Source organism: Arvicanthis niloticus, chromosome 1 (assembly GCF_011762505.2).
Source record: "Arvicanthis niloticus isolate mArvNil1 chromosome 1, mArvNil1.pat.X, whole genome shotgun sequence".
Classification (NCBI taxonomy): Eukaryota; Metazoa; Chordata; class Mammalia; order Rodentia; family Muridae; genus Arvicanthis; species Arvicanthis niloticus.
The window spans coordinates 151,378,910-151,396,563 of NC_047658.1; the positions used below are offsets into that span (position 1 = coordinate 151,378,910).

Genomic DNA, 17,654 nt, shown 5'->3' on the forward strand with positions numbered 1-17,654 from the left:
TACCAGCCTAGGCCACCATGCCCTCCTTGGGACTTTGTTTGTATTCATCATTTCTTTGAATGTTCTTTTATTGAGGGAAAAGGTGTAGAAATCCTGATTGTAGCAGTGGTAGTGCACGCCTTTAATCCCAGTACTTGGGAGGCAGAGACAGGCGGATTTCTGAGTTCAAGGCCAGCCTGGTCTACAGAGTGAGTTCCAGGACAGCCAGGGCTACACAGAGAAACCCTGTCTCAGAAAACAAACAAACAAAACAAACAAACAAAAAATCCTGATCGTGATGGTGTGTATATGCTCAATAACATATACAATAGTGCCAGGGAGTGGCGTGATTAGGAGGTGTGGCCTTGTTGAAGTAGGTGTGTCACTGGGTGTGGGCTTTTAAGACCCTCATTCTAACTGCTTAGAAACCAGTCTTCCGGGCTGGTGAGATGGCTCAGTGGTTAAGAGCACTGACTGCTCTTCCAGAGGTCCTGAGTTCAATTCCCAGCAACCACATGGTGGCTCACAACCATCCATAATGAGATCTGATGCCCTCTTCTGGTGTGTCTGAAGACAGCTACAGTGTACTTATATACATAAAAATAAATAAATCTTAAAAAAAAAAAAAAGAACAACAATATATGTTTTTAAAAAAAAAAAAAGAAAGAAAAAGAAACCAGTCTTCCACTAGCAGCCATCAGATGAAGAGGTAGAACTCTCAGCTCTGCCTATACCATGCCTGCCTGATGCTGCCATGCTCCTACCTTGATGATAATGGACTGAACCTGTAAGCCAGCCCCAATTAAATGTTGTCCTTATAAGACTTGACTTGGTCGTGGTGTCTGTTCACAGTTGTAACACCCTAACTAAGACACTGATTATGTCAGGTCACAACATGATTGTTCTTGATTGTTATTGTAAGCCAGTATTGATCAGTGCTTCTCAACTTTCCAAATGCAGCGACCTCTTATAGCTTCTCCTTTTCTGGTAATCCCCACCATAAAATTACTTTCGTTGCTACTTCATAACTCAAAATTTTCTACTGTTATGAATTGTAATATAAATATTTGATATGCAAGATAGCTGATATGGGACCCCTGTAAAAGGGTTGTTCAACTCCCAAACTGATTGTAAACCACAAGTTGAAAACTGCCTTTATATATAGATGATCCATAACACAAAAATGAAATTTTTATTTATTTATTTTTATTTATTTATTTTGAGGCAGGGTTTTTCTGTATAGCCCTGGCTGTCCTGGAACTCACTCTGTAGACCAGGCTGGCCTCGAACTCAGAAATCCGCCTGCCTCTGCCTCCCAGGTGCTGGGATTAAAGGCGTGAGCCACCACTGCCCGGCTATGAATTCACTTTTCTATTGTTCAGTAAGATTATTTATTTCAAATAGGTTGGTTTTCTGTCTGTAAGTCAGCAAGATCAGTAACTGGTTCTTAGTGAGCTTTAAGGAGTTTCTTTCCTACTTTTACTGATGGTTGCTGGTGTGCTGGTGGTGGTGGTGTTTGGTGAAGGGAGCTGGAGGAGAGTTGAGGTAGAGTTTCTCTGTGTAGTCTTGTCTGTCCTAGAACTCACTCTGAAGACTAGGCTGGCCTCAGACTTGAGAGATCCGCCTGCCTCCACCACACTCGGCCTTCTTTTATACTTTTTTTTTTTTTTTTTTTTTTTTTTGGCAAGTTCTTAGTAGCTCAAGCTAAGTCTGGACTTGGCATGTGGTAGTGGATGATCTTGAACTCCTGATGCTGTGCTGAGCACTGAGATTACACATGTGCACTACCATATCATGCTAGGTAGGCACTCTACCAACTGAACTATATCCCCAGCCAGAGGCAGTTTTAACTTTATGTGTGTATTTCTTACATGAATATACTGCAGCTCTGTAACAGTTGTTTCTTCTACAACCCTGAGAGACTAAGACTTCTTTGGGCTCATTTACTTGCCTGTCAAGCAGTACTGGTTAAACACATTATAAATGCTTTTCATTTTTAATTCCAGGCAGCTGAGGCAGTGCCTCAGTCTGGTGATAATTTCAAAGCTTTTGGATGAAAAACATGAAGATATTCCTAATGCCAATAATCTCCAGGTAAAAACATATTTTTGTTTCTAATAAATGGGAGAGTTAGATGTTGGGAAATATAAATTTATGAGTTCTAAATCAGAATTTGGGGAATATAAATTTATGAATTCCAAAATCAGATGTCCTGATTAGCTGGGTGTGGTGACTCATGCATTTAATTCTAGCACTCTGAAGGCAGAACCCGCTAGACCTCCAAGTTCAAGTGCAACCTGGTCTACACAATTCCAGGACAGCTAGTGCTATACAGAGAAACCTACCTCAAAAACAAAACAACAGCAAAAAAGTCCTTAGTAAATTCAAGTTTCAAGCATAATACTGTTAATACAATCTTTAGTGTGATACCTAATAAAAAAAATTCAGGTTTGTTTTTTTATCTGTAATGAAGATGGTATACCCTCTACCCTATAGGACAGTTACAGACTGATGAATTAATCTATAAATAAACTACTGAGAAAATCATAATTACCATTAACAGTTAGAACCTTGAAAATTTATTCAGTTCCCAAGATTAGCAGTGTGATGATAGGATTAGAAGTTTCAGAGCTATTAGCCACATTTTATACCTGTTTTAATACAAGTGGTCTTTATAGATCATAGAGCTTAATATGGTTTGCCTCCAGTTCTTGTCAGTAGAGATGTATATGAACATGCGTAAGTATCTATACAGGAACACCACTTGAGTTCTGGCGACTTTGCAAACAGTGACAGTACTTATAGGGCTGCCTTTTGTTGGATCTGAAAAATTTAAAAACTTCATCTGGGTATGCCTGTATTGTTTTAATTGCAAGTCACCATAAAGTAATAGGTTATGTCCTAGGAATAAATAAAAATGATACTCTACTCTAATACTAGATTATACTAGTATTATAATACTCTATTATAATACTAGATAATACTGATACTCTAATACATAATACTAGATTATGGTAGACATAATCTAGTCGTATAAACCAACAGGATGCTGTGGACAGAACTGACTCCCACCCTCGTCAGGTGGACATGGATTTGATTATAGATACATCGGCTCCATTCCTGAGCCATTAGGATAATTAAAAGCCCTCAGTGCATTTAACAATATTTATAGCCATCAAAGGATCCAGGATAGCATCTCTGCTGTTGGTCTTACTAACTCTATCTTGTCTCTCACATAAAAGAGAACCAAATGAATAATTACCCATCAGGTTTCCTGCTCAGTGTCAGCCAGACCTGCCACTCAGTAACAACCCAGTCAGCCTTGAACTCCAGGGATAGATAGCTCCTGCTTCAGCCTCAAGGGGTGACATTGCAAGTGTGAGCCACCACATTGGATAGTGCTGCTTTTTTCGAATTCAGTGGCCTCTATTGTAATATTATTTGATCTTGTCCTAAGCATTTATCCTAACTTAACTAAATTGTAACATAAAATGCCTTAAGTATATGAAGACTTTTCAAGTAAAACAGAAAAATGGCTATCATAGAACTATGGCAAGGGAGCGGGAATGAGGATGGGCACAGTGGAATTAGCTCAAGAAAGAGCACTGCACTGCTCGGAATTGACCAGTCTCTCTTCTCTTGATAGATCTCAGTCCTACATCGCTATCTAGTGCAGATGAAGCCTTCTGATTTGTTGAAGAAAATGGTCTTGAAGAAAAGGGCCGAACAGCCAAATGAAACTATTAATGACAGTCTTCATTTAGAACTTGAAAAGCAGGTATCCAGAGCTAGATCTCAGAGAATGAATACACAGGGCATATAATCATGTTTTATAGTTTATTGCATTCTGGAAGTTTTTCAGAACAGTGAGAATGGGAGTGCAAGGGTCGCTGATAGTGACATAATACGCTTTCCTGTGGCCCAGTGCCAAGCAGTTTTAAGGTAGTAAAAAGAAAGCACTTAGTTAAAAATCAGAAAGTCTGGTTTAAGTACACAGCTTCCCTTCCTCACAGACTAAGTGAAATCCTATCTTTCCTAGGCAGCTTTGCTAGTCTGTAGACTGAGATGGTGTTTATACTAACTTTTTCATGGGTAGTAATTTTCTTCATCTCTCTAACAGGCATATTACCTGACCTACATTCTTCTTCATTTAGTTGGGGAAGTTAGTTGTTCTCATTCTTTTTCTTCTGGACAACGGGTAGGTAATATTTAGTGTTATTCTAAGTAGGTGTTTCCATCTGTGAAATGAATGAGCGTGTGTATGTTAGAAGAAAACTTAAGAGTTGGCTGGTTTTGCTCTGGAAATCAGAGTGTACTCTAGAAGATGGGTAGTCATACTACCCTGCACCTCTGTCTTAGTGACAGGAATTACTTCTCAACAGTTTTGTTCGAGTAGACCACAAGGACCATACCCTGACAGTAGTATAATGCATTCGTAAGATACCAGGGGTACCAAGTGGACTAGCTTTTGATGGTTTGTTCCCACTTCTTCCTTTGAACCCCCTCCACTCACTTTCATTTTTCTTTAGAAACACTAAAAATGCCTTTAAAACTGCTCATTTATAGGGACCAGGGAGGTGCTTAGTGGTGTAAGGTGCTTGTTGCAGGTTTGACAGCCTGAGCTCAGTCCCCAAGGCCACCGTGGTAGAAGGAGAAAGCCAGTGTATGCATTGTGTCTGACTGCCACATGTACGCCATGGTGTGTGTACATACACACAAAAATTTTTCTTTTAAGATTTATGTATTTTATGTATTTAAGTGTTCTGTCTGCTTATACGCCTGCATGTGAGTGCTGGGGCTGAAGGCGTGCACCACCTTGGCAGACATTTGATTCTCTATTAATAAAAGCCTATGATTGCTGGCCAAACTGGCTCATACCTATAATCCAGAATTTGGAGACTGAGGAGTAATAGCATGAGTTTGTGCCTGGACTGTATAGTAAGTTGCAGGCTGGACTGTAGAGTTGCTTCTCAACCTTCCTAGTGCTGTAACACCTTACTACAGTTCCTCATGCTGTGGTGAGAATTATTTTGTTGCTACTGAATCATAACCATAACTTTGCTACTGCTATTGAATTGTTATGTAGATAATATACAGGATATCCCCAAGGGGTCTCAACCTACAGGTTGAGAGTGGCTGCTCTAGAGTCATACCCTGTCTCAGAAATAGAAACAAAGCAAATCCCGTAAAACCAGGTGTGATTGGGGATGCACCATTCTCTGCAGTCAGGAGGGGAAGAAAGTTACTATGAATTAAATCAGTGTGCACACAAGTGCTAAAGCCCACAGGGCAGTCAGTGCTCATTCCACCTTAAGTGGGCTCAAGGCTTAAATTAACTCACGATGAATCATAACCATTGTGTTCTTGTGGAAGCCAACACCTTTCATAGGTGGGACTCCATCAAATAAGTTTGAAGCAATTTAGTTTTTTTTAACTGCATTGTCTGTTGTTTTGCAAGACTTCAGGATTGTTTTCATCTATTGTGTTTGTTTTGTGTAGAAACACTTTGTGCTGCTTTGTGGGGCTTTGGAAAAGCATGTTAAGTGTGATATTAGGGAAGATGCAAGACTTTTCTACAGAACTAAAGTAAGTATATTATTTGTGGTGGGTGTGTGGTGTACATACATATGATTTGCTGTACATGTGTTTTGAGTGTCATTCCTTGCTTCCTTTATACCTGATTTAAAACACAGTCTAGTTTCTGTGATAACTAGCTTCTAGTTATTACATACGTGTACTGCTACAGCTGTCTTGCACTGATTCTGGGGATTCGAACGCCATCCTCAAGCTTACGTACACAGCAAGCACTTTTCCCACTGAGTGCTCGCCTCCTGTTGTTATGTATTGTTGGTAATCCCAGCACTTGGGAAACTAAAGCAGGAAAACCTGGGTCCTAGGCCTTTGTGTGCAACACAGTAAGGCCCTGTTGAAAGAAAAAGAAAACATAAGCAAGAGAAGTACACAAGCTCTTTGGGTGGGGTGAGGGGTGTAGTGGGGGGTGTGTGTGTAGGCTTGTGGTTATAGCTTAGTGGTACTGTGTTAAGGCTACTTAATTGGATACTCAGACAGATATGTACTTATTTCAAAGAACATAAAAAGGGCTTTTTAAAGTAAAGACAGTCTACAGGGTCTCACTTTGTAGCTCTTCTGGCCTGGAATTCATTGTATGGAGCAAGCTGTCTATGAACTCACACAGATCCACCCACCTCTGCCTTCTAAGGCTCCCACTATACCTGGCTTTCCTTGAGCTTTGAGGGGTTATTTTATATTTGTTTATTTCTTAGGTGGGGGTGGGTGTGCACAAATTTCAGTGTGTGTGTATTGGTTGGAATATAGAGGTCACAGGAAAACTTGTAGGACTTGGTCCTTTTATTCAGTCATGTGGATCCTGAGGATCACACTTGGGTTATTAGGCTCTGTGGCAAATAGCTTTAATGTTTGGTCTTCTTGCCTCAGCCTCCTGAGTACCAGAAATGTTACTTACCACTCTGGGTTAGGACTTGGTTAGTCAGCTTCTACTAAGTGTTTTGCTAGCTATGTTGAAAGTACAAGTAGCCAGGCGGTGGTGGCGCACGCCTTTAATCCCAGCACTTGGGAGGCAGAGGCAGGAGGATTTCTGAGTTCGAGGCTAGCCTGGTCTACAGAGTGAGTTCCAGGACACTCTGTAGTTCCAGGGCTACACAGAGAAACCCTGTCTCAAAAAAACAAAACAAAACAAAACAAACAAACAGTAATCTCAAAGCAAATATATTTTTCACTTTACTATTTGTTCTGAAATTTCTTGACAGCCAAAGAGATAATTTCTTTAGCGCTATTGGGACCTTTTGTTTTTCTCATTATACAAATTAAAGCCATTACACAGTTATAGTTAAGTGCCTGCTGCACAAGCATGAGCACCTAAGCTTGGATCCCAGCACCCACATAAAGAGCAGTGCTAGCACACAGCTGTGGCCCTGTGCGGGGGAGGGGCAGAGGCAAGTGGGGCCCTGTGCTCACCTGTCAGCATCTAGCTGGTCTTTGATCTCTAAGTTCATGAGTGATCTTGTCTCAAAAACTAGGGTTGAGAATGATGAAGACGCTTTGTCCTCCACACACATTTGGTCTCAGACACAAAGCCTTAGCCTCAGAAGCATACTCTGAGTGACTAGTTACTGACCTATCCATGCGTTTGGCTGTTGGTGACAGACATACTCACAGGGACCACTAAGGTTTAAATTTCATTGTTTTTTGTTTTTTGTTTTTTTTTTTCTCTCATATTTTATTTCCTATTTGGGAGATGGGTGTGTGCCACATTGCTCATGTGGGGGTCATAGGACAGCTCACAAGATGGGTTCACTGTTTTCATGATGTGGGCTCCACACGTGGAACTCGGGCCACCAGACTTTCACAGCAAGTGCTCTTATCCACTAAGCCATTTCACTGGCCCAGCAAGGCTGTTGCCAGAGTCACTGGCCCTGTAAACCGCTGCAGGGCATCATCTTGAAATAGGTTAGCAGCTTCCTGCTTCCCCAGAAGTTCTGTAGACAAGTGGTGGTTGTCATTAAGACAGTTTTCTAACTTTACATAGTAGGGAAAAGTGGAAATTTTAACTTTGTTTGTTTGTTTGTTTCGAGACAGGGTTTCTCTGTGTAGCCCTGGCTATCTCAAGAACGCCTCTGTATACCAGGCTAGCCTTAATTCACTTGACTCTGCCTCCTGTGTCTTCTTGACTTATGGCCAGGAATGGTGGATCAGTTCTTTAATATCAGCACTTGGGAGACAGGTAAACAGATCACAGTGATTTCAAGGCCAGTCTGGTCTACATTAACCAGTTTTAGAGCTACATAGTGAAAATATGTCTCAAAAATTTTTTTCTGGCTTGTTTAAATATCTTATTCTAGGTGTGGTAGAGCATGCCTGCAATCCCAGCACTTGACAAGTGGAGGTCATAGGGAAAAAGTCAGTCAGCACAGCTATATAGGGGAAAGTAGAAATTTCTTTGAAGGCAGAGTTGTGGTTCTCTGGACCATCTTTACTAACAGGAAATCAGGCATGGTGGTGCATTGCTGTAACCCCTGTACTCAGGAGACAGAGGCAAACAATTGCTTTAAATTTAATGTTAACTGGGCTGGAGAGATGGCTCAGCAGTTAAGAGCACTGACTGCTCTTCCAGAGGCCCTGAATTCCATTCCCAGCAACCACATGGTGGTTCACAACCATTGGAATACGATCCAATGCCCTCTTATAGTGTGTGTACAGTGTACTTGTATACACTTAATAAATAATATTTTTAAAATTGTAATGTTAACTAAGGCTACATAGAGCAACCCTATCACATAAAATAATTTTTAAAAAGGAAATTTAAGACTGGAGAGGTGGCTTGCTGTTAAGGGAACCGACTGACCTTCCAGAGGACCTGGATTAGATTTCCAGCACCGACATGGCAGCTCACAAGGATCTGTATGTGATAACTCCGTTCCAGGGGATCTGAAGCTCTGTTCTGGCCTCAGTGAGCAATGAACAGATGTACATGGGGGTAAAACACCCATACAGATAAAATAAAAGAAAATTAAGAATGGGAGTGGTGGCTCAAACCTTTAATCCTAGAACTCAGGAGGCAGGGGCAGGTGGATCTCTTGAGTTTGAGGCCAGCCTGGTCAACATAGGGAGTTCCAGAATAGCCACAATTATATTGAGAGACCCTGTCTCAAAAAACAAACAAACAAAATTAAGTCATAATCATTTCACATTTTAGATTATTAAAAAAATAAATTATGGTAATAAAAGAAAAAATGTTATCATTTGAAAGCCTCCCCAAAAGATGAGTATCCTTTTTATTGATGGCAATCAAATAGAATTGTTGGGTACAAGCCTGTGATACCAATGAGATATGTGTGGGGATTTTTGTATTTAATCTTGTTGTTACTGTTCTGTTGTGTTGAAGCAGGATCTCCCAGCAGCTCAGACTGCCCTTGGACTCTTGAGCTGTCCTCCTGAGTGCCTGGTGCACAGCGTGCACCTCCATGCTAGGAGCTCTGGATGCTTTCTATTATGCTAAATTGATTTTAAGTGAGGATACTTTGATCTGAATCTCTTTCTCTTTTTGTTATTTTAAGGTGAAAGACTTGGTTGCCAGAATACATGGAAAATGGCAGGAAATAATCCAGAACTGTCGGCCTACTCAGGTGTCATTTTATTTAAGTTTTATTTATTATGAAAACTCCTGCATACTGTGTGATTTGTGTCTGAATTTTAGAGTTTGTTTCCTTTCTGTCCATTATTTTCAGGAATAGCTTGCACCCACTTAAAAGTGTCACAGTGAATCAAGTGCAGGAGGCTAGCATGAATACTTCTAACAATTGTTAAGATAAAATGCACAGCCTGGCAGTGGTGGCACACGCCTTTAATCCCAGCACTTGGGAGGCAGAGGCAGGCGGATTTCTGAGTTCGAGGCCAGCCTGGTCTACAGAGTGAGTTCCAGGACAGCCAGGGCTACACAGAGAAACCCTGTCTCGAAAAACCAAAAAAAAAAAAAAAAAAAAAAAGAAGAAGAAGAAGATAAAATGCACAGTGCACAATTCAGGACACTTTCTGCGGTCCCTGCCCATTCATTCCTCCACCACCTTCAGATGCTTATCTGTTTTCTGTGGAGATTTTCCTCTTGTAGATATTTCCTGCACATGAATGAAGTATGTGATCTTTCATGATCAGCTTCTTTTACCTGACAATGATAAATCCATGTTGTAATATGTATATCCTTTCTACTGCTAAATGACATGTGTAAAATTTAGTTTATCCACTTACAAAATGAGCACAAGTTGTTTCTGCTTTCTGACCATTAAGAATAATTTCTCCATGAACATTTGTGTACAAGTATTTGTGAGTATGTTTTTAAAGGAAAACATCTTGAGCATATTCTTTGGTAGAGTCCTGTGTTTACCAATTTTCAGTGGCCAGTGTTTGTGTGCTTACAGTGCTCTAGCCTGGTGTAGTAGCAGTGTTACCTCTTCCTCTCCTGCTACCATTAGGGGTATGCATCACCACACCCTGTTCATTCTGAACTGAGGAGCAAACCTAGGACCCTGTGCATGCCAGGAAGACTTCTGTCAGCTGAGCTTGAAGATGTCCTCAAGCTCCCTTTGTGCAGTGTGGGGCCTTTGTTGTTGTTTATTAAATATTTTATTTTGCGTGTATGGGGGTTTTATGTTCATGTTTGTCTGTATCACTTCTACGCCTATAACCTTGGTGGCCAGAATAATACGTCAGATCTCCTAGGATTGGAGTTACAGACATTTGTTGGCTGTCATTGGGTGCTGGGAATTAAATTCAGGTCCTCTGGAGGAATAGTCAGTGCTCTTAAAAGTACATCCCTTTGTGGGTATTCCCATGAGAAAAATACCCTGTATTTATATTATGCATTTTTACTGCTAGATCATAAAATGTAAAGGTTATAAAATCAGAAGAAATTTTTAGTTGCACGTTGTTGCTTCGTGCTTTTACTCCCAGCACTTGAAAGGCAGATGCAGGCAGGTGTCTGTGAGTTCAAAGTCAGCCAGAGCTACACAGTAAGACCCTGTCCCAAAAAAAGAAAAAAAAAGATTTGTTTTCAGAGATGTGTATATATAATGATTTTATTAACTTTCATTATCAAAACCTGCTGTCAGTGATTAGTAGTTTTAGAAGGATTAATTTATAATCTGATTAAATTTTTCCTTTTTTTCTTTTTTTTCCCCTTCTCTAAGGGGCAGCTTCATGACTTCTGGGTGCCAGATTCATAACAGAAGCTATAGCAGCAAAAATACAAAATGCGAAGGGCCTTTCCAAGAGGACTACTGTGGGATCCAGCAGATGCTGAGGAACACGGCTGTGTGCCACCTGCATGGGTAGTGTGAGGCTGGTGATGAGGGCTTGCCAGTTTCTGAAGCAGATATGAAATGCCATCTGCAGCTGACTGTAGAGGAAAGACCAGGGGTCGAAAAAAGGAGGGGAGGCTAGAAGCAGCTGGTAGCTACAGATCCAGCCTGCCCCTCCTAGCCCCTCTTGATAAGTTTTCAGCAGTTATCTTGTAAGGTGGCTTCATAACGCTTGGATCATCACAGAAAATAAGGAAGAAACGTGTGGACCAGCTTGAGTTGGACATTGAAATGAAGGCCTAAGTCCAGCTGATTTTCATTTCCCTTCTGGTTATTTTAGGGTGCAAAGGGAAAGCTTAGAATAGAGCCCTGTAATTAAAAGTGTTGGTCTCTTCTATAACCCCATAAACCATAAGCAGTTTCAGCTCATATATATCCTTTAGTATTCAAGATTATAAATCTGAGATTTTTAAATATATTTAAAATCAAGGAACAGACATCTGGTATGTTGTCAGACTGCCCTTAGAGGAAGAGATTAAGCTACAAAGTAGTAACTGTTTTTAAAGTGCCAGAACATTCATAGGCAGTTTGTTTAGAGTTTCTTGTAATTCATATATTTTTAAATACTGGTTTAATCATAAAATCTCAGCTAAGCTAGAATTCTGGCCATTGGTAACTATATTACAGAAGTCTCTGTAAAAAAAGGCTTAAAAAAAATCTGGAAATTTCCAAAATCCTTGTTTCCACAAGTATATAATTTAGCAGAGGCCTTGATGGTGTTTATTTTGGAGAGAGAGAGAGAGAGAGAGAGAGAGAGAGAGAGAGAGAGAGAGAGAGAGAGAGAGAGAGAGAGAGAGAGAGAGAGAGAGAGAGTGTGTGTGTGTGTGTGTGTGTGTGTGTGTGTGCTCGCGCGCACATGCACACTGGAGTTTGTATCTTGAAATTGTTGCACTTGAAAACCACAGCTGCTCTAAATTCTTTTAAACACTGGAAAGCCATCCTTTAGTTTAGATGGTAGAGGTTAGCACATGCTAGATTGAGCCTTAGGCCCTTTAAAACTTTGGTAGTGACACTCCTGCTGACCAGTGTCAGTTTGGGGAGGGTTTACTTCCTAAAAAGGATGCCAACTGCTTATTCTTTGACTATTGGCTGGAGCGGCTTGCTCCCTCCTGAGCATGCTAATGTCTGTATGGGCCCAGGTAGGGTGGTGGAAAAGGGAACTGGGTTCAGTGTTGTGGTTTGAGAGGAGAAAATAAGTTCTGAGAGCTAACTTTCTACCTCTAAACTGAGGCTTAGGAATAAAAACCATTTTCTCTTAAATTCATCATTTAAAATAGTATTAGCAACTTTAGAGCTCATGTCAAGCATTGGGCAGTTAGAGATTTTTATAGGGAAGACTACACAAATCACATTTTCATGAATTGAGGCTGATCAAGGCTCCAGGAGTCAGACCAACAAAGGTTTTATTCTGTGTTGAGTTTACTGGTAAGAATATTGTCTTGATGCTACCTCTCAAGGGTATTGTTACAAATGCCACTATGGTTAAAGAGATAGATACGAGTTATATTTGACTGAAGCTTGAAACTCTGGCATCTATCTGCCCAACAGTGGGGCTTTCACTCTGTAATTTAATACCTTGTAGATACATTATTTGTGTGTAATTTTATAAGTGTTCATATTTTTCTCATTTTGCATTGTGTAAAGTGTACAAAATCTCAAAGTATAAAAATCTGCTTATATTGCTTGTAATTACAGTGTGTAAATATTTTCTATTGTGTACATTGACGGGGACAAGTGGGTTATTCAGGTTTTTAAGTGATCCTTTTATATTGCAGTTTCAACCAATAACCACCCATCAAATTTAAAACCACTTTGATACATTCTTATTTAGCAGTTCCAATAAGAATAAAATCTATTTTCAATTGTCTTTCTCCATTAGAGAAAAATACTTTATCTGTCCCTTTAAAATAAATGGCCAGACATCAGTTTAGGCCTCTGTATTTATGACTCTGGTAGCCTCGTCAGCCTCCGGGTCATAGTCCAGTCAGTATTTACATTTGCTTCTTGTGGAAATGTTGTGGTTCTATTTTAGCACAAGTAGCTCATGGTTTTCCTCCCAAATCAAGTATTTTCCATCTCCTTCTGAGTCCCCATGCGTTTTCTCCCTCTGCCTGTTGTTGCCCAGGAAATGGTATGGGAGAGAGGGAGGAAATGCTCATTGCACAGAGACTGTCAGGCCATATTTGGGACTTGGCAAACGGAGCTTGCACTGAGTGGTGGTGTGTTTGGCAATATTACTGTGCCAAAAATAATCCTTGTCTAATTTTCTGGATGTGTATGTCAAACTTTTTACCCTTACTGCAAGCTGAAAATTAAAGTACTTGTGTTTATGCTTTTGTGTGTAACTGTTTGCCTTTTCTGACCTGTTTTTCTTGTTACCTGAAAATACAGTTCTGTGATCCATGTTAAGTGAAGAGGCTTTCCGTGCACAAAATCACCTGTGTAGCACTGAAGTCAGTGGTGTGCATTGTTTTGTCTGTGTCCTGATGGCATCGGTGCCTTTGTCACCTTTCAGAAGGTTGGCTTTTTTTTTTTTAATGCAAGTAGTAGCTTGCTTTTGACTTCACAAAAAATATATATATATATATCTCCCCAGTAATGATAGAAAAGATAGTTACCACCCAGGCTCTGTTGAAGCATTTGGGAATTTTTGTTTGTTTGTTGTTTTGGGTTTTTTTTTTCTTCCCCTGTCCCACCCAATCAAACAGTTGGTGGGGGCAGTAATAATGTGTGGAGTCTAGAAGCCAGGAGTATTTTTAAGTTTAAAAACTGACTCATTGACAAGCAGCTGAGTTGGAGACCTTACTTGGCTTGTCTCTCAGGAGGCAAGGGTCGGGTACAGGTGGTGGCTGTGTGAGTCACTCAGCACAATTTGATCTCGTGGGTATGCCTACTCTATGGTGCAGGCGCACCTCATCTGTGCCTCAGTTTCCCCGGGGCATTCTTGTCAGCCAGTTAATATACTAGCTCTTAGGCAGTAAATGCAATGTGGTTCTTTTTTTCCTTTAAATTTTTATACTGTCTTGTTTAAAGTCTTCTGAATGTATGTGTATGTGTTATTAAAACTTTTTTCTCAGCTTATACGTGTCTGGTAACATTTGATTGAGTAGTAGAGGTAGTTGAGTATCTAAAGTACCCTGTTTTAAACTTGCTTTTAGCTTGATGTCCTTTTTTAATCTGTGGGAAACAAAGCCACAGCTCCACAATTCATGTTTACATAGCCCAATTAATAATTTGCTGTGGACTCTACAGTCAGTTTAATCTCATTCTTACCTCATTCTACACAACCATTTGGCTGCTCTTGCCTACCTACCTGGTAAGGTTTGGTGGTGAACAACACAAAATCATGACTCTTACCTGCTGGTATCCAGGGGAAACAGGAAAGGAAGAACTACCCTTGACCTGGGTGTCTCTAAAATTCTAGAACCCAGAATCAAGAAAAGTGATTCCATACAGTGCAGGAGGGTTCAGAGCCACCTGTGACCTGGCAGGCAGATTTGTGACATGCCATCTGCGGAAAGGCTGACACCTTGTAGGAGAAACACAGGAGCTCACAGCGGGCATAGGCATAGTCGCCAGAGTCATGGTGCTGCAGCTGTTTTTGCCTTTATGGCAGACTAGGTTGGAAAGATGGATGCTGACAGCCCAGGTAGAAGCAAACATGGGCATAAATACTAGGGATAGTCACCGTGTTCAAGGAAAGGACCTAGGCTTGGCCTCAGGTCTCAAGATTCACCACACTGGCCATTTGATGTTTGTTGACATGAGTTTCTATCTGTTGAAAGGAGTATCCCTTATTTCATGTTTTGTGAGGACTCACATACATGGCAGTCACTCAGCACAATGCCTGGCATGCAACATGAACAGAACAAAGGAAGACAAGGTTGAGGCTGGGCATTGTGCATTGTGATCACCTTTATCCCAGCCCTCAGGGAGGCAGAGCAGGCAGAACTCTTGAGTTCAAGAATAGCCTGGTCCACAGAGTGAGTTCCAGGACAGCCAGGGCTACATGGAGAAACCCTGTCTCAAATAGATACTAATGTTTTTAAAAAGACAAATTTAATGGAACTGAAGAAGATAGTTTAACAGTTAATATGGTTGCTCTTCCAGAGGCGCTCTGGGTTCAATTCCCATCCGCCGTGTGATGGCTAACAACTGTAACTAGTTCCAAAGGCTCCCGTGCCCTCTTCTAGCATTTACAGGCAAAAACATCCATGCACATAAAATATTAAGTTAATTTTTAAAAGAAAATTGACCAGTGGATATGCTTACTTCTAAATCAGGCCTCCCAACATCTGTAGCTTTAGAGTACTCTTCCTTCAGACTCTAGGAACTCTGGATGCTTCCCTGTTCCTGCTGCCAAAAATATGTTAAATAAACCAAGCATGCTGACCTAGTGTAATACCTATGATCCCAGCACATGGGAGACAGAGGCAGAAGGATCACAAATTTGAGGCCATGCTGAGCTACAGTGTGAGACATAGTTTTAACCACCAAACATGCTTGATGGTGATGGATGGTTTCCCAGCATCTGCAGACATGTCCTGACATTCCCTTCTAGCTCACCAGGGCTGGAAGCAGGAGAAGGCAAACCAGAAGGTCCAGCTTTGGATTTGACTCCAAGACAAGTGGCTAGGATTCTGGAAAACTTAACAGGCAAAACAGGCTTCTGGGGCACAGTAAGACTACAGCATTGTTGGACAGGTGGCAGTCGCTACTGAGGAAGTACCTTGTGGCCAAAAGATTACATTCTCCCTAAGGATAGTGCTGTACAACCAGAGATGGCAAAGCAGGAGCCAAGGCCACCACGGTGAACAGGAGACAGGACATCTTGGCTAAGCCAGGGTTCTCATGCCTTGAGGACCTCTGAGGTCCTTCCTCTTCCTGGGTCACCAATACAATGTAACTTTTGTAAGCCAACCCTAGAGCCAAACCAGCCCTGAGATGTGTGTCTGGACACCAGTGTCAGACACACTCAGATGCTTTATCTTACAGCAGAACTGGGGAAGATAGGTTAGCAGAAGTGAAGTTTGTGTTCTCCAAAGAATTTTGAATGACATCCTTACACATCTGCCCTGTGAAGCAACTGGCAGTGACTCGGAGGATAGGTAACACCCCACTTAACAAATGATCTGCCTTGTGTCCCAGGGAAGAATGTCACTACTGTATTAAAACTATTTTTTTTTTAATTTTGTTTTGTTTTGTTTTACTTTTAGATAAGCTCTTAAAGCCCAAGCTGGTCTTGAAATTGTTAAATAGCTGAGGATGACCTTGAACTAAGCCTCCTGCCTCCACAGATGAGATCAGGCGTGTCCCACCAAACCTGTTTAAAGTAGTGCTAGCTTATTTGTTTTGGCTTTAAGTCGTATCTCTTTCACAGTAAGGAATTTTCCTTTTATCAACTTGTTGCAGTGATTAAGAGTTGTCTGTCAAGGGAGTTTCCTATAGAAAGGTGGGATGTTGAGATCACGAGGGAAGAGAAAGGAATGGATTGTGTACTGAGTCTGTTTTACCAGCAGTGCTGACATAAACGCCCATGGCAGTTTCACAAGTGCCATCCTAGAACTTAGCTTTGAAATCACACGTTTTACTTATTTTAAAAGAAACCCACCGGGCAGTGGTGGCCCAGGCCTTTAATCCCAGCACTTGGGAGGCAGAGGCAGGCAGGTTTCTGAGTTCAAGGCCAGCCTGGTCTACAGAGTGAGTTCCAGGACAGCCAGGGCTACACAGAGAAACCCTGTTTTGAAAAAGAAAAAAAGAAGAAGAAACCCAGTGCTCTGTTTAGCATGCCTTGGACCTAGAAGAGAAAAAAATGAAGAAAAAATATACATACTGGGATTGGTTGGGCTGTGTTCACTCTGATGGAGCAGCACTCCAGGCACCAATGACTGGATCCTCAGTGGGTGTGCCGTGTACAGCACAGAGGAGAGTAAGCTCATCTTCGTAGGCTCATCTATTGGGGAGCAAACTCACATCATAGTCATGCAGGAGGAGGAAGCTGCAGTTGCTAGATTTTGCACACACTATTGTACTTGCACAAACTCCCAACATCTGCACTGGACCAACTGAAGGCTCAGGCCACACCCAAGGGCATCTGAGGTATTAGGGTCCTCAACACGCCATGCCCCTGTCAGATAATACAAGTTCACTCAGGATTTGGTCTTCACTTTACACATTCACTGAAGGCTTCCTCAGCTCCCTCCAGTTCAGTGAGCGGCAGAACCTGCCACACTGGCCGACTTGTTTCCTCCTGAGGGAAGTGCAGTCAGCACAGCAAGTGCTGACTTAGCAAACCAGCCTTCTTAGTCTAGTGGTCCCTGCAGTTTCTCCACAATGCCAGGTACCAAGACTGGCAGTCTTCTGTCCTCTTCCTTCCAATCCACTTTCTCACGAAGCCTACAGGGGTCCTTTAGCCATGTCTTGATTCAACCTGTATTGAAGCTCTGAGTTTTTCTGAAGTTTTCCCAAGCCATTAGCTAACTTCTCTCCCCCTCTGTCTTCCACTAAGAACACCCCTATCTTGCCAGATCAAACCCACCAACGTTTTGTAGTTTTGTATGCCCCTTGTCTTCTTCCATCAAACAAGCCTGTCTAGTCATCTTTCTCAGGCTTGTCTGGCCCACCCTTCTTAGACTTCTCCAATCCTGTCCTCCATAAACTCAACAGAGTTCAAGGCAAGTTACAATCTGCTTAGAACCTGTTTTCCCAACTAAAAAATGAAACCACCACTTCCTCCGAATGGGATAGGGGCACAGAAAAAGGAGAAGTGAAGCAGAGCACTCT

The 17,654-nt window shown here is 41.5% G+C and overlaps 1 protein-coding gene across 1 annotated transcript in view; it reads left to right on the forward strand.

The window, feature by feature from the left end:
- The window catches only part of Slf2 (SMC5/6 complex localization factor 2), a 55,621-nt gene extending 41,669 nt beyond the window's left edge, over positions 1 to 13,952 (forward strand). The window contains exons 15-20 of the mRNA XM_034507131.2: positions 1,986 to 2,073; positions 3,626 to 3,757; positions 4,100 to 4,177; positions 5,479 to 5,565; positions 9,075 to 9,143; positions 10,701 to 13,952. Coding sequence (XP_034363022.1) covers positions 1,986 to 2,073; positions 3,626 to 3,757; positions 4,100 to 4,177; positions 5,479 to 5,565; positions 9,075 to 9,143; positions 10,701 to 10,736 — 490 coding nt within the window. The 3' untranslated portion in view covers positions 10,737 to 13,952. The remainder of the gene's footprint in view (positions 1 to 1,985; positions 2,074 to 3,625; positions 3,758 to 4,099; positions 4,178 to 5,478; positions 5,566 to 9,074; positions 9,144 to 10,700) is intronic.
- The last annotated feature ends 3,702 nt before the right edge of the window (positions 13,953 to 17,654 follow it).